The sequence below is a fragment of the Rousettus aegyptiacus genome, unplaced genomic scaffold, assembly GCF_014176215.1.
Source record: "Rousettus aegyptiacus isolate mRouAeg1 unplaced genomic scaffold, mRouAeg1.p scaffold_m13_p_6, whole genome shotgun sequence".
In the NCBI taxonomy this organism is placed as follows: Eukaryota; Metazoa; Chordata; class Mammalia; order Chiroptera; family Pteropodidae; genus Rousettus; species Rousettus aegyptiacus.
In genome coordinates this window covers 27,752,824-27,768,074 of record NW_023416309.1, presented here as the reverse complement: position 1 = coordinate 27,768,074, position 15,251 = coordinate 27,752,824, and the positions used below count along the sequence as shown (strand labels likewise).

General features: G+C 32.9%; 1 protein-coding gene across 1 annotated transcript in view; it reads right to left on the bottom strand.

The window, feature by feature from the left end:
* PCDH15 (protocadherin related 15) overlaps nt 1-15,251 on the bottom strand; it is a gene marked incomplete in the record, with an annotated part of 701,567 nt that overhangs the window by 227,246 nt on the left and 459,070 nt on the right. Inside the window, 1 exon segment of the mRNA XM_036222126.1 lies at nt 13,104-13,297. Coding sequence (XP_036078019.1) covers nt 13,104-13,297 — 194 coding nt within the window.

The following is a 15,251-nucleotide window of genomic DNA, read 5'->3' as shown; positions in this document are numbered from 1 at the left end:
AGTATAGTGTCAGATTTAGCTTTCCTAAAACCAAATACCAGTAATATTAACAACAAAATGACATCATTAATACTGTGATAAATAGAAGTAACTCAACAGCATCAGTTAAGCACATAATAAAAAAGGAGTTACTACATAAATAATATTTTATGTGAACATTTTATATTTACGTTTTATAGCTAGTGTTAAATACATGCATAAAACTGAACATCTATCTAATACAAATTTTATTTTTATAATATAGCCAATATAATATAGATAGATATCTATTTCTAAAAATGAAAATCATAAAGCTTTTCTTTTTCTCATTTGATAATGAAGGTCAATTCTAAACAAGAGAGATGATTTACTTTCTTAGATAATCTTATGATTTTTAAGAGACTCTAGAGCATATAATTTAACTCTCATTTTACAAAAGACAATTAGATAATCAAAAGGATTAAGTGACTGAATCAAGGTCATAAAGTTAATTAGCAACAGCAGATAAACTATAAGGCAAGGCTTAATTCAAAATCTGCCTTCCCCCTACCCCACCCCCATTCCACAAAAACAAATATAGGAAATAAATTGAATAATTTTTACTAATCTGACTGTGTGTTTCTGTGTGTGAGTATAAAACATCCTCGGTTTGTAATAATGATATTTTGTAGAAAATCATAAATTATTTCATGACTTAGGCTCAGGCTAATTATTTATATCATGAACGAAACTTCATCTGTAGCACTTTGTAGTAGGACCAAAGAAAATATGAATGAAGAAGAGGTTGGGAAAAGCTGAATCTGTACTAACCTGGGAAAATTACCTGCTTGTCCCACCCTGGTGACTCCCTGAGACCCTGCCTCATCCAACTCTGGTACCTTTGAGGCTCTCAGCTGCTGAGCCTTACGGATAGCCAGCAGGCCTGGGGGTTCACTGATCCTTTTGCTGAGCTTTACCAGACCCTGTCATGGTGGCAGCCTGCCTTAGTTAGTCATGTGGCCTCTCCCAAATTCCTCTAGTTCCCGTTCAGGAAGTGACCAAACATGGATAGCTTTGTTGCTTCTACCAGGTAGTCCTGGGCCAGACACAAGGGAGCAGCTGACCTTGGCCTCATGGGAGCCCCTCCAAAAGAGCTCTAGAATCAGCACACCAGAGGTTGCTGTTAGACCTCAACCCAATTAGTTCTACAGGTGGCAAACCCAAAGAGTAGTATCAACAGGCACATGAACCCACTGGAGTGAACCCCACTCCATGGGGTCAACCCTCACATAGCAGCTCATACTTTGTGGGTGTGGCTAATCCTCACAGCAAGTCAGCCTTGAGAGTCAATCCCAACCACTGATGTACCAACACAAATCAAAGCTCAACTACAACAGAAGGGCACACACAACCCACACAATGTTCATTCCTGGAACCCACAGTACAGATGATTAGGGAAACTGTGCCACTGATGGCCACAGGGTACCTACTACACAAAGCCATCCAGCTAAGAATGAGACACATAGAAAATCTACCCAATAGAAAGAAACAAACATAAAGAGGCAGCCAGGATGAGAAAACAAAAATATTCCAAATGAATGAATGGAAGAAAATGCAAGAAAAAAACTAAATGAAATGGAGGCAAGCAACAAATCAGAAATAGAGTTCAAAACACTGGTTACAATGATGTTCAATACTCTTAGAGAAAGAATAGATGATCTCAGTGAGAACTTCAACAAAGAGAGAGTAGAACATAAAAAAGACAAGGAAACCATAAAAAAAAAAGAATCAGTTAGAAATGAAGAATATAATAACTAAAATGAGGAATATACTAGAAAGAAAAAAAATCAGTGACTTGGAAGACAAAGTAGCAAAAAACATCCAATCAAAACAGCAAAAAGAAAAACAGAATAAAATAATAATAGTTTAAGAGAACTCTGGGAGAGCATCAAGCATAACAACGTTCACATCATAGGAGTACAAGAAGGAGAAGAGAGAAAGCAAAGGACAGAGAACCTATTTGAGTCTGAAAACTTCCCTAACTTGGTGAAGGAAATACACATACAAGTCCAGGAAGCACAGACAGTCCCACACAAGGTGAACTCAAACAGACTCACACCAAGACACATCTTAATTAAAAGAGTAAAAGTCAAAGACAAAAAAAGAATCCTAAAAGCAGCAAGAGAAAGATAGCTCGTCATGCAAGGGTACTCCCATAAGAATATCAACCTATTTCTCAACAGAAACTTCGCAGGCCAGAAAGGACTGGCACAAAATATTCAAAGTGGTGAAATACAAGGACCTACGGCCAAGACTACTCAACCAAGCAAGGCCATCAATTAAAATCAAAGGTAAGATAGAACTTTTGAGACCGGAAAAACCTAAAGGAATTCATCACCATCAAACTAGTATTATAAAAAATGTTAGAGGGACTTCTTTATGAAGAACAGAAAGAAAATAAATAACATAAATATAAATAATAAAATGGCAATAACTGTGTACCTATCAGTAGTCATTTTAAATGCAAATGGATCAAATGTTCCAAACAAAAGACATAGGGTAGCTGAACAAGTAAGAAAACAAGCCCCACACATATGCTATCTACAAGAGACCCATTTCTGATCAAAAGACATACACAGACTGAAAGTAAAGGAAGGGAAAAAAAAAATCTCATGCAAATGGAAATAAGGAAAAGCTGGGTAGCAATACTTATATGTGACAAAAAAGACTTTAAAATAAAGGCTATAATAAAAGACAAAGAAGGATATTGCATAATGTTAAAGGGATCAATCCAACAATAAGATATAACTCTAAGAACATTTATATACTCAATACAGGAGCACCTAAATAATATAAAGCAAATATTGACTGACATAAAGGGAGAGATTGACAGTAATATATTCATGGTAGAGGACTTTAACACCCTATTGACACCAATCAACAGATCTTTCAGACAGCAAACTAACAAAGAAACAGCGACATTAAATGATACACTAGACCAGATAGGTGTACTGATATTTTTAGATCATTTCACCCCAAAGCAGCAGAATACATGTTCTTTTCAAGGGCTCATAGAACATTTTCTAAGATAGACCACATATTAGACCGCAAAACACATCTCAGTAAATTTAAGAAGACTGAAATCATATAGAGCATTTTTTCCCAACCACAATGGCAGGAAACTAGAAATCATTACAAGAAAACAACAACAACAAAAAAAAGAAAAATACACAAATACATGGAGGCTAAATGACATGCTACTAAACAATGAATGGGTTAACAATGAGATTGGAGAAGAAATCAAAAGATATCTTGAGATAAATGAAAATGAAAACAAAATGATCCAAAATCTAGGGGACACAAGGAAGGCAATTCTAAGAGGGAAATTCACAGAAATACAGGCCAACCTCGAGAAACAAGAAAAATATCAAATAAACAATCTAACTTTACACCAAAAGGAACTAGAAAAAGTATAGTAAACAAAGCCCAAAGTGAGCAGAAGAAAGGAAATACTAAAAATCAGAGCAGAAATAAATGAAATAGTCTAAAAAAAAACAATAGAAGAGATCAATAAAACCAAGAGTTGGTTCTTTGAAAGATAAACAAAATTGATAAACCTTTAACCAGACTCATCAAGAAAAAAAAGAGAAAGGATCCAAATAAATACAATCAAAAATGAAAGAGAAGTGACAACTGACTCAACAGAAATACAAAGGATTCTAAGAAAATACTATGAACAACTATATGCCAACAAATTAGACCATCTGGAAGAAATGGATACATTCCTAGAAACGCATAATCTTCCAAGACTAAGTCAAGGACAAACAGAAAACTTGAACTGACTCATACTGATTCCTACTAAAAAAGTCAAACTGTAATAAAAAAAAAAAAAAAAAAAAACTCCCAATAAACAAAAGTTCTGGACAGAATGACTTCACAGGTGAATTTTACCAAACATCTGCAGATGAGTTAACACCTATTCTTATAAAACTATTTCAAAAAATCCAAGAGGAGGAAAGGCTCCCAAACTCATTCTATGAGGCCACTATTACCCTGATTCCAAAACCAGAAATATATCACACACAAAAAAGAAAGAAAATTATATGCTGATATCCCAAATGAATATAGATGCAAAAATCCTCATCAAAATATTAGCAAACCACATTCCTCAATACAAAAAGATCATACACCATGATCAAGGGGAATTTATTACTGAGATGAAAATTGGTTCAATATTCTCAAATCAACTAGTGTGATACACCACAGTAACAAACCAAAAGATAAAAATCATATCTTTATATTAGTAGATGCAGAAAAAGCACTTGACAAAATCCTGCATTTATTTATGATAAAAACTCTCAAGAAAGTGAGAATAAAGGGAATATACCTCAACATAATAAAGGTCATATATGACAAACCCACACTAACATTATACTCAAAGGGCAAAGCTAAAAACATTTTCCTTCAGATCAGGAAGAAGACAAGGATATCTACTTTCTCCACTTTTATTCAACATAGTATTGGAAGTCCTAGCCTCATCAATCATTTTTAAAAAGGCATTCAAATTGGAAAGAATGGAAAACTGCTATTATTTACAGATGACATTATACTATATACTGAGAATGCTAAAGATTACACACAAAAAAAGTTATAATTGAACAATGAATTCAGTAAAGGAGCAGAATACAAAATTAATAAACAGAAATTGGCTGCATCTCTATACACCAATAACTATCAGGAATAGAAATCAGGAAAACTATCCTATTTACAATTGCATCCAAAAAAATATATACCTAGGAATAAATTTGACCAAGGAGATAAAAGACTTATAGTCATACAATTACAAGTCACTGAAGAAAGAAAAGGGAAAAGATACAAATAAATGAAAGCATATGCTGTGCTCATGGATAGGAAGAATTAACACTGTTAAAATATCCATACTGTTCAAAGCAATCCATAGACAATGCAAACTCTATTAATATATCAATGGCATTTTTCACAAATTTGGAATAAATAATCCTAAAATTTATGGAAACATAAAATATCTCAAATAGCCATGACAATCCTGAGAAAGAATAAAGTTGGAGGTATCATGCTATCTGATATCAAACTACACTATGAAGCTATAGTAACCAAAACAGCAATGCACTGGTGTAAAAAAAAGACACAGATCAATGGAACACAATAGCCCATAAATAAATCCACTGCTATATGGTAATTTAATCTATGACAAAGGTAGCAAGACTATATAGTGATGTAAAGACAGTCTCTTCAATAAATGATGTTGAAAAAACTGGTCAGATACATGCAAAAAAGTAACACTGGATCACTTTCTCATACCATATACAAGAATAAATTCAAAATGAATTAAAGATTTAAATGTAAGACCCAAAACTGTAAAACTAGAAAAAAAAAAACATAGGCGGCAAACTCTCTGACATTGCTCTTAGTATATATTTTTTTTCTGATATGGGCAAAGGAAACAAAAGAAAAAAAAAGGGACTATATCACTCTAAAAAGTATTTACACAGCAAGGGATGCCATCAAAAAAATTAAAAGACAACCTACTGAGGAGGAAAAGATATTTGCCAATGATACATCTGATATGGCGTTAATAGCCAAAATTTATGTCTATCTATATATATATATCTATATAGCTACATAGATATATCTACATAAATACATATAGATACATATAGATAAATATATAAACATACAACTCAACAAAAAAGCAAATAATCCAATTAAAAAATGGGCAGAGAACCTAAATAGGCATTTTTCCAAAGAGGACCTACAGATGACCAATAGACATATGAAAAGTTGCTCAATGCCACTAATCATCAGAGAAACACAAATTAAAGCCACGATGGGATATCACCACACCTCTGTCAGAATGGCTTCATAAATAAATCAATCTGTTGGCGTAGATGTGAAGAAAAAGGAACCCTCATACACTGTTGGGATTGCACATTGGTGCAGCCATTATGGAAAAAAGTATGGAGATTCCTCAAGAAATTAAAAATGTAACTACCTTATGATGCAGCATTTCTACTCCTGGGCATTTATTTGAAGAAATCCAAAACTTTAATTTGAAAAGATATATGCATCACTATGTTCACTATAGCACTATTCACAATAGTCAAGATATGGAAGCAACCCCGTGTCGATTAGATAAAGAAGAGGTGGTACAGATATATATTGGGATATTATTCATTCATAAAAAGGAATTCTTACCATTTGCAACAACACAGATGGATCTAGAGGGTATTATGCTAAATGAAATGTCAGAAAGAGAAAGAAAATACCGTATGATTTCACTTATATTTGAAATCTAAGGAACAAAGCAAATGAACAAATGAAACAAAAACAGACTCATAGATACTGAGAACAAACTGATAATTGCCAGATGGTAGAGGGGTTGGGAGGCAGGGACTGGGTGAAAGATGTGAAGGGAATAAGAAGTGCAAATTGGTAGTTACAAAATAGTCATGGGGATGTGAATCACTGCATAGAGAATATGATCAATAATATTGGAATAATTATGTATAGTGCCAGGTGAGTACTAGACTAATTGGGGGGGATTCACTACTATGCCGTACACCTAAAAGTATTATAAGATAATGTTGAGTGTTAACGCTAATTAAAAAATAAAAATATTCTTAAAATTTGAAAAAAAGGGAAGAAGTGGGAAAATAGACTTAAATGCTTAAATTGCAAATGGCATAACTTAAAAAGATAAAAAGTCAGTTTTTTCTGATATGATAATAGTACTCAGTAGCAATGAGATGTTGCATTTAGAGGACTATATAATCTCCATTGTAATTTCTCACATATGTGTCAACAGGGTATTTAGTTGTAACTCTACATTTCTTTCTTGTTTCTAAGATAAAAGTAACAAGTGTTTATATTGTTTTCTCTAGGAGACTTAAAACAGAGAAATTACTTCCTTTTTGCTTTGTGTCCTAGCAACACTGCGCTAGAAAAGCTGAATTTTCAGTACAATGTTCACAGGTTCTATTTTACTATTTTCGAAAGTACGTATTGAAATCTTTAGGAAGTAAAGATTTCAGATTTAAAACCAACATAGATCAGAGAAATTCCTCAAGGGAAGTTACAGGGAAAGTTTTATGATATAAGATGTACTCAGCTGTAAAAACTATTAGGTATTACAAATGGGAAAATATACGTGCAAATTCACAGAGCAATGAACAAGCAAAGTTTAAGTTTTGTATGACTAAAAAAAAGTATATAAATAGGACAATGAAGGAGTTAAAACTAAAGAGGTGAGCAACAGTCAGATCATTTAGGGACTCATACTAAACTTACTGATTTAAATGGCAATGGAAATTGGTTAATAGATTTTACCCAGGTAAGTGATATGCTCAAACATACCAAAAATAGGTAATTTCCACAGCACACCATGCTTTGTCAGGTCTCTGTGTCTTTGCTTTTATTGCTCCCTCTGCTTGAATATATCACTATCATTCCTATCCAAGTTATCCTACACTTGTATTGTATACCAATGCAAGTCAAGATTTACTTGTGCCTTTATATGAATATTTTGAAGGCAGAAATCTCATCTTGTCTTACATTTCCAGTGCCTCCTCAAGAGGGGAGAAATTGTGGAAGCTCTGTAAGTTTTTGCTAAAATGAATACCACCATCATTTTTTGTTATTGTTAAATATATCATGTGAAGTCCATTTAAAGAATATTCACAATGGAAAAATAATTGTCATTATGAATGGATGATTTAATCTTGTGTTAATTAGATACAGCTTTAAATTCCATGAAAAAGATTGGGAATCAAAAAAGTATATCATGCATCAAACATTTTATAGCAATTTTATTATAAGATATTGGGGGGACAGGGACTGTCTTATATTCTCTATGTCTTCATAGATAGATACTCAATAGTAGTACTTTATTCATATTAAGATTAAATACATATGCATTTAATTTCATTCAATTAAATAAGTATAAGGAGACCTACATACACCAATATAATAAATACTATCTGCTAATATTTTATTGTTTTTAAATATTTTGGCTTTTATTTATTGTCTTAAAAACCCCAAACAAAAACACCATAGACTATTGCTGCTCTTACCCTTTGAATATTTAGCTAATTTACCAAATTAGAATAGCAAATGCATGAGTTAATTTATATGGATCTTAATTTGAGAGTCAATGTTATTTAAATTTTTGAATTGAGGTCATCAATCTAAAACAAATAAGACAGATAATTGTCATTGCTTTTTTATGTTATTATTATTTAATTAGTTTTACATGCCACAGTTGCCAACTGGGTCAATTTGTAAAAAATATCACAATTGTTATTTTTTTGTTCATAGGAAAAAAAAATGCTTCCATAGGAAATACTGAAAGCAAAGCCTCACTCTTCAGTTCCTTTATTAACCTGGTTTGAAGGATTAATTTTCCTCCAGAAAATAGCAAATGTCATTATCCTTGCTATTATCTCATCAGGAAGAATGGAAGTATACAGATTTTATTCTTTGCAGGTCCCACTTGATGTTCAACCAATGTTATTAGGTTATCTTTTCGTGCCCAAATTATTGTTTATAAAGAAAACAATGAGGCTAGGTCAATCAAATGCCTAGTGTCACTGAAAAAGACCTGTATATGCACATTTGTAAGATGGTACTTTGTTTCCTGGAGTGGAATACAACATTAATAAGTAAAAACCTATTACAGTTGACCCCTGAACAACATAAGTTTAAATTGCACGGGTCCACTTTTGTGTTCTTGTGTGATTTTTTTTCAGTTGACTGCAGTTCAATTGACCCATATAGTTCATAATTGAGTTGTTCCAGCATCAACTCTGTGGTTGAGAATCCACATATGAGGAGGACCCATTGTAGTTGTGGATTTTTGACTGACAGGAGTCAACTGTATTATACTCATTACTGTAGGCAACAGCTTATCTAGACAAATCAGTGATATGACTTGAAAATAGGAACTGAGTAAGAAGTGGACTATAAAATCTCATTCATTAAAAAAGGAAGTGGTTAAAAAACACATTGTTCGTAATATATAATCACATATAATTAGACCAGGCTATTTAGTTCAGGACTATTTTAAAAGAACAAAAAAGTATAAAATAAATTTATGACTATTAAAGGACTTTAATAAAAGTTTAAATAATAAAAACAGGTGCTTTTATTCTTACAATTAGTATTATTCATATTGTCACTAAGCAATTGTAGATTTTTTTTCTCCAGAATAATTATTATAAAAGGTTATAGATATGAAACAGTGGAGAGGTTTTTGAATTCAACTGTCCAGAGTCAAGTTATGGTTCTACTACATTTACTGGGTGGGTGGGAAGATAGGCAAGGGGGCACTTAGCCAAGTTAATTGTTCTCTTGCGGACTTAGATTTTTGGGCTGCAAAAATAAATATAGTTATGCAAGAGTCACAATGTCGTTAGGATTAGAAATTATGTATATAAATTAGCTCACATGGCGTGTAGCCCTAGTGAATGATAATTAAATAGTATCAATCATCTTTGATTACTAATTGCTCTTCAGGATAACTGGGCATATATCAAGCTATTATTAAAATTCATTCAAGCTTATTTTAGATTCTGTAACTACTCACTATATAAAAATATTCTATATGGTTCTTCGCAAGTACTCGCCCTTAACTGTTTTTGCACATTTAGGCATATACATCTGCTTGCTTTTTGCGTACTTGAACTACGGCCTAGTCCAACTAGATGTGTCCAAAACAGAACTCATCTCCTTCAAACAAAACACATGCACCATCTTGACATCACTACCACCCAGTCATTTTAAATAAAAACATAAGGATTTTTGCTTTCTTTTTAAAAAATTTTCTTCCTTTCCCTTCCCCTTCCCCTTCCCTTCCCTTTCCTTCTCATCCCTTCTCTTTTTTTCCTTCCCTTCCCTTCTCTTCTGACAATTTCATCTCTCCAGTCTTCCTAAGATCTCTGGTTGAAGCCATCAGCATTTCCCCTGGACACTTCTGGTGCTGGTGTCCTACCTAATTTCTCTGCCTACAATTTTCTTGCCCTCAAATCTGTCTTTTACAGGGCAACAGTGATTTTCTTGAAACTGGAATCATTTCACATGACTTTTTATTTGAAAGTTCTTGCAAGAATTCCCTCCATTGACGGAGTAAGTTCAAGCTTCTTAATAAAGCAAATTGGATTTTCTAAGATATGGCCCTTAATTCTCTTGCCCCTTTTTCAATCACAGTTTATGTACTGGTAACACTGACTGACTTATCCATAAGCACTGAGTTATTTCAGACCTCTCAGGCTGTGTAAGTGATGTGATATACTTTTTTTTTTCACCTGATTAACCTCTACTCATTCTCCTACACTCATCCTTTTTAGGATTCCTTCTAAGTACTTTCTCGTCATGACACACGTCCTCATCAATGCCACAGATATCTAAGAATTTATCTTATTCTCAAATTTATCATGCTAAATTGATTTTAATTATGTATATTTATACTTTCTACACTTTATTTTTATTTTTGGCTCGCAAATAACAGTACTATATTTATTTTTCTATTCCTAGAACATAGTAAATGACTGCTACATAATAAATGTTTGTTGGATTGAATAGAACATCTTATTGTCACAGACACCTATTTATTTATGACTTCTTAGACAATAAGTTAGAAATTAATATGTACTACGTGGGAAGGTAGAACAATTTCAAATCTGCCTTCTGGTTTTAGGAGCTCTAAACATATATTTAAATTTTCTATCATACTGTCCCATATTCTACTTCATTTATTTAAAAACTAAAAAATGAGGTGCGTTAAGAACTTAGTGGGGAAAAAATGATGTCTGTAAAGAACCTAAAGGTGTCCCAGAAATTGTTTTGATTTCTGAAGACATGAGACTACCAAGCCATGTGATTCTTGTCCTTGGTAAATAGCACTTGGGGTACGCAGGGGGAAGCAAGGCATACAGTAAACTTTATACTCTAAATGAAAAAACAGATAACGTGGTTATATGGACATAGATAAAAATGCCAGGAAAGTGTTTTGAAAATATAAAGAGGTGACATGAGGGAGTGTCCTGTGGCTGGTGGCAGCTGGCAAACTGCCTTTTTAATAATTTTTCATTTTACTCAGAGTGAAATGTAAAAGCACTAAAAATCTTGAGCAAAAGAAATAGATGTTTTCTATGTTACCAGAATCATTCAGGCCACTCTATTGAGAGGAGACCAAAGGAGTCTCAGGCAAAAGTCTAATTAGACTTCTAATTAGAAGAGGTTTTTAACACTTCAGACTAGAGAACAGTAGCTTGGACTGGAATGTTAATAATAAACGTGGTGGGAATTGTTGATTTCTGAGTATGTTTTTAAGACAGAGTTTAGAGTTGTTGCTTAAGATTATATTTGAAGTTTGAAAAAAGGCAAGCATCGAAGTTAGCTCCAAGGGTGTTTGGCCAAAGTGACTGCTAGTTCCAGCATGATTTAAACCACATATTGGATATTGAAGTCATCAAAAACTGTCAAAAGTACTGTTGAAGTAAGTGATGTCAGGCAGGCAGTAATTAAAATTTTTCAGAGTGACCTGGAAATCTGTAGATGATAGTGGGAGATGAGGTTAGAGAGGAGATAATGGGGGAGGGGTCAGTTATCTGTAGATAGTAGCAAGGAGGCATAATGGATAGTACAATTTATGAGATTAAAAGGGAGACTATAAGGAGAAAGAACAATCTAGAAATATCAGCGATTAACTATGGGGACCACCTGCCAAATTTCCATGATTAATGCTAAGAGAAGTGTGTAGAGAAAAATTCCCCATATGCATATGCTGCAGAGGAAACACTGCCCTTCATTCTGGGAGAGGCCAAAAGGGGAGAAAAGATACATCTTAATGGTTTGCTTACGGTTCTCCTGTCAAATTGCCTGGCACTGGTGTAGTTTTGGGTAGAAGCTCTTTGAGCACTTTCTCTATTTCCTCTCCAGGACTGTCCTCTTAATATTTCTTAGACTTTGGGATGAATTTTGGTAAACTATATCTTCTTTAGAAACTATTCATTTCATTCATGTTTTCGAATTTTGCATTTATTAAAGCAAAGCTGTCTCATTATTCTTTTAATTTCTTCTGTGTCTGTTATTTCCATCTTAGAATTTACTATGTAAAGTTGTACTTAATTTTTGATTCGATTAGCTGGTGGTTTGTTCATTTAACTGTGTTTTTCTTTTTCAAGGAATCAAATTTGGATTTATCTATTGTTTTTAGAGATATTTACAACTCATGCATATCTGCTACACTTGTTAATTTTTTCTTGTATTTCTTCATGTTTCTTTTTTGTTTCTTTTATGAGGTATCGTAACAAGTATATAATATCTTCAAAAAATTTCTCAAAAAAAAAAGTATAGACTACTTTCACTAAACAAAATAACAAACATAATCCAACAGTGTATTTCAAAATTAAAACACCATGGCCTAATGGAATTCATACTGAAAATGTAAAATGGACTTATTTAGGAAATACATATATTAAGATCAACCATAATTTTTGTTCTAGAAGAAAAGTCATTATTGTCTTCATAGATGATGGATATTTGACTCAAATAAACCACCATTCTTATTTTTAAAAGTCAGTAAAATAATACTTTCTTAACACAATAAAATGTTTTTTTTTTCTTAAAAAGATAATCTAATACAATGGGGAAAAATGGGAGGTGTTCCTATTTGAGTTAAAAACAAGGAAACATTTTTATTGGGAGATCTAGGAATATATATATATATATATATATTCAATAAGTGATATATATATTCGTAAAGTGATAATAGTGACCTCTCACTATTGTCAACCTTGTTTTTCAGTAGTAAATTAGATATATGCCTCTGATATTACCCAGTCCTCCCTGGCCCCCACACCCCAGAACAGATACCTACATCCTTCTGTGAAATCATAGTTAATTATTTTGTGGTTTAATCTTCCTTTATTGTCCTTTTTCCACAATTTAACCAAATAAGAATATGCAGTTACTGAGAATCCAGTCCCTCTGATTTTGCAATCTAATTTAGATGTTTATAGGATAACAGAATGCTTGCTGAGCTTCTTAAATTTAATTATGGGGTTAAATGGGAGCAATGAAAAGACTGCATTGGTTCTAATATAAATTACCTTCTCTCTGCAGGAGGAGCATTATCCGCTGCTTGGACTGTGAGGGCATATGTCCGCCCGACTAACAGTTCCACCCCTGGAGCAATGGTGATAAGGCCTGTTGTTTTATTGATGATGAAGTCTCCCTTAGCCCCAACCAGGATTTCATATGTGATCTCCCCATTTGACCCTTCGTCTGCGTCGACTGCAGTGAGCTGGAATTGAAAATGACAACATAAATCCTCTGGACTCAACTTTTCACTATTGTATCATTTTTCCTCCGAAGAAGAGCACCTTGCTTTCAAAGACAAAAAAGTTAGTAAAGAAAGTTGCCTTGGCATGCTCTTGTTTTCATGAATTGAGTTTACTGTGTTCTGATATGATACTAAAGCAATCGTAGTCGGTAGACTTGTTTTTCTTTCTTTTCTTGTGAAAGTGATTTAAAAAAAAAAGGTTTTTTGATCTCGATGACTATTTTAATTTAATAAGAGAGGGAGAAAGAGGAAAGCCCTAAAGTAAATCTAATATTCCTATAGAAAATTAAAATTTTTGTCTATCTTACCTCCTGTTCTTGACACATAAACACATGTTACTACAGACTAAGACCTGGAAAAAATGAAATAGGTGAAGTATGCTTTTATTACTCCCATCCTTCTTTGTTCTCATTTTTTCCATTATTAATGTTTTCCTTCCTGTCTCTCAAAGATTCTCTTGTTCTCATATCCTTTTTATTTTCATTGGCTTAAGGAAAGATTCTTATAATTTTGTTCATACTGATATATAACAGACTGACATTACCCTTTCAAAGTCAAACAAATGCATCTCCAATTTTCTAATTAGAAAATTAGAATACCAAGCCGAAGGAATTTTTTTTTTTTTTGAGGAAAGGAATTAAATTTAGAGTCCCTGAAATAATACTGCATAAGCATTTGTAAGACAACTTTGCACATATTTATAATTATTTTGGAACAAATGGTATGTATTATTTAAAGACTACATTTGGGTCATGTGTGAAAATAGAATGACTATTATTAATTTTCTAAAACAAAATTAATGTAATAATTATTTAATATGTTAAGGCCCCTTGATTTCCAGATAAATATACATTTACCTAAGCAGGGGGGCGGGGAATGAATTCTAGTGGGAAATCTTATAATATACATTTTACAAACATTCACAGATTATCTTTTTTCATAATACCAAAAGTAAAGGATGGAGAAAAAAAAGGTGGCCTCAGTTTACACATAAGAGAAACATAATTAAGAGTTTTTGTTTAATAAAGAAAACACACATGATTATAATAAATAAACTTGCAAAAAATTTTTATTTACTGACTTTTTAAATTATTTCTCATTCTTGAATTTTACACCTATGACTTTTCTTCGTTGTTCACAGACCCCTTTGGGTGGCTACTAGACACTCTGGCATATCTTCTCAGATAAAATGTGAATGCACATATTTACCTTGAAACTTGAATTCAGTTTCAGCAAATCAATGTTAATTAATGGCCCATTCAAAAGTTCATATTTACTGTCTTAAAATGTAAACAAAGTGTTTTACACACCCCATCATGCTTAAGGGGACATGCTGTGCATATGCTATTTCTATTTTCATTATCCATTGCATTTTTAGTGATAATGTACATAGAAATAACAGCAATGAAATTTAAAAAAAAAGAAAATTTGTGAGACTCACATTAATTTAGCTAAGTCTAAGACTGGGTATTTGGGGCTGGACAGATGTGGTTGCCAGAAGGAAAAACATATCATGAATGATTCTGAGATTTATGTGAGAATGACAGACATAGTCCTAAAGGCAAAGGAGAAGGCAACTATTTGCAGAAACAGTCAATGAATGATGTATATTTATGGAGAACTATTCAACCCAGACAAACTTATTCTGTTTTATGTGTGGATAAAATTAGAAAATTAGAAGATGGGGGTACCAGAGGAGATATCAATTTTGATTGTAGTAAATCAGTTAACATAATGTCTCAGGGAATCTTAATTAAAATTTGCTCAAATTGAACTCAGTATTAACATTTTTTTTTTCTGGAACTTAAATTGGCTAACAGAATTTAATGATAACTGGCAATGCATCGAGTTAATAAGTGTTGAGGAGTATGCCTCAGGGATGAAGGTATTATGGCTGGTCTTACTTAACATTTTT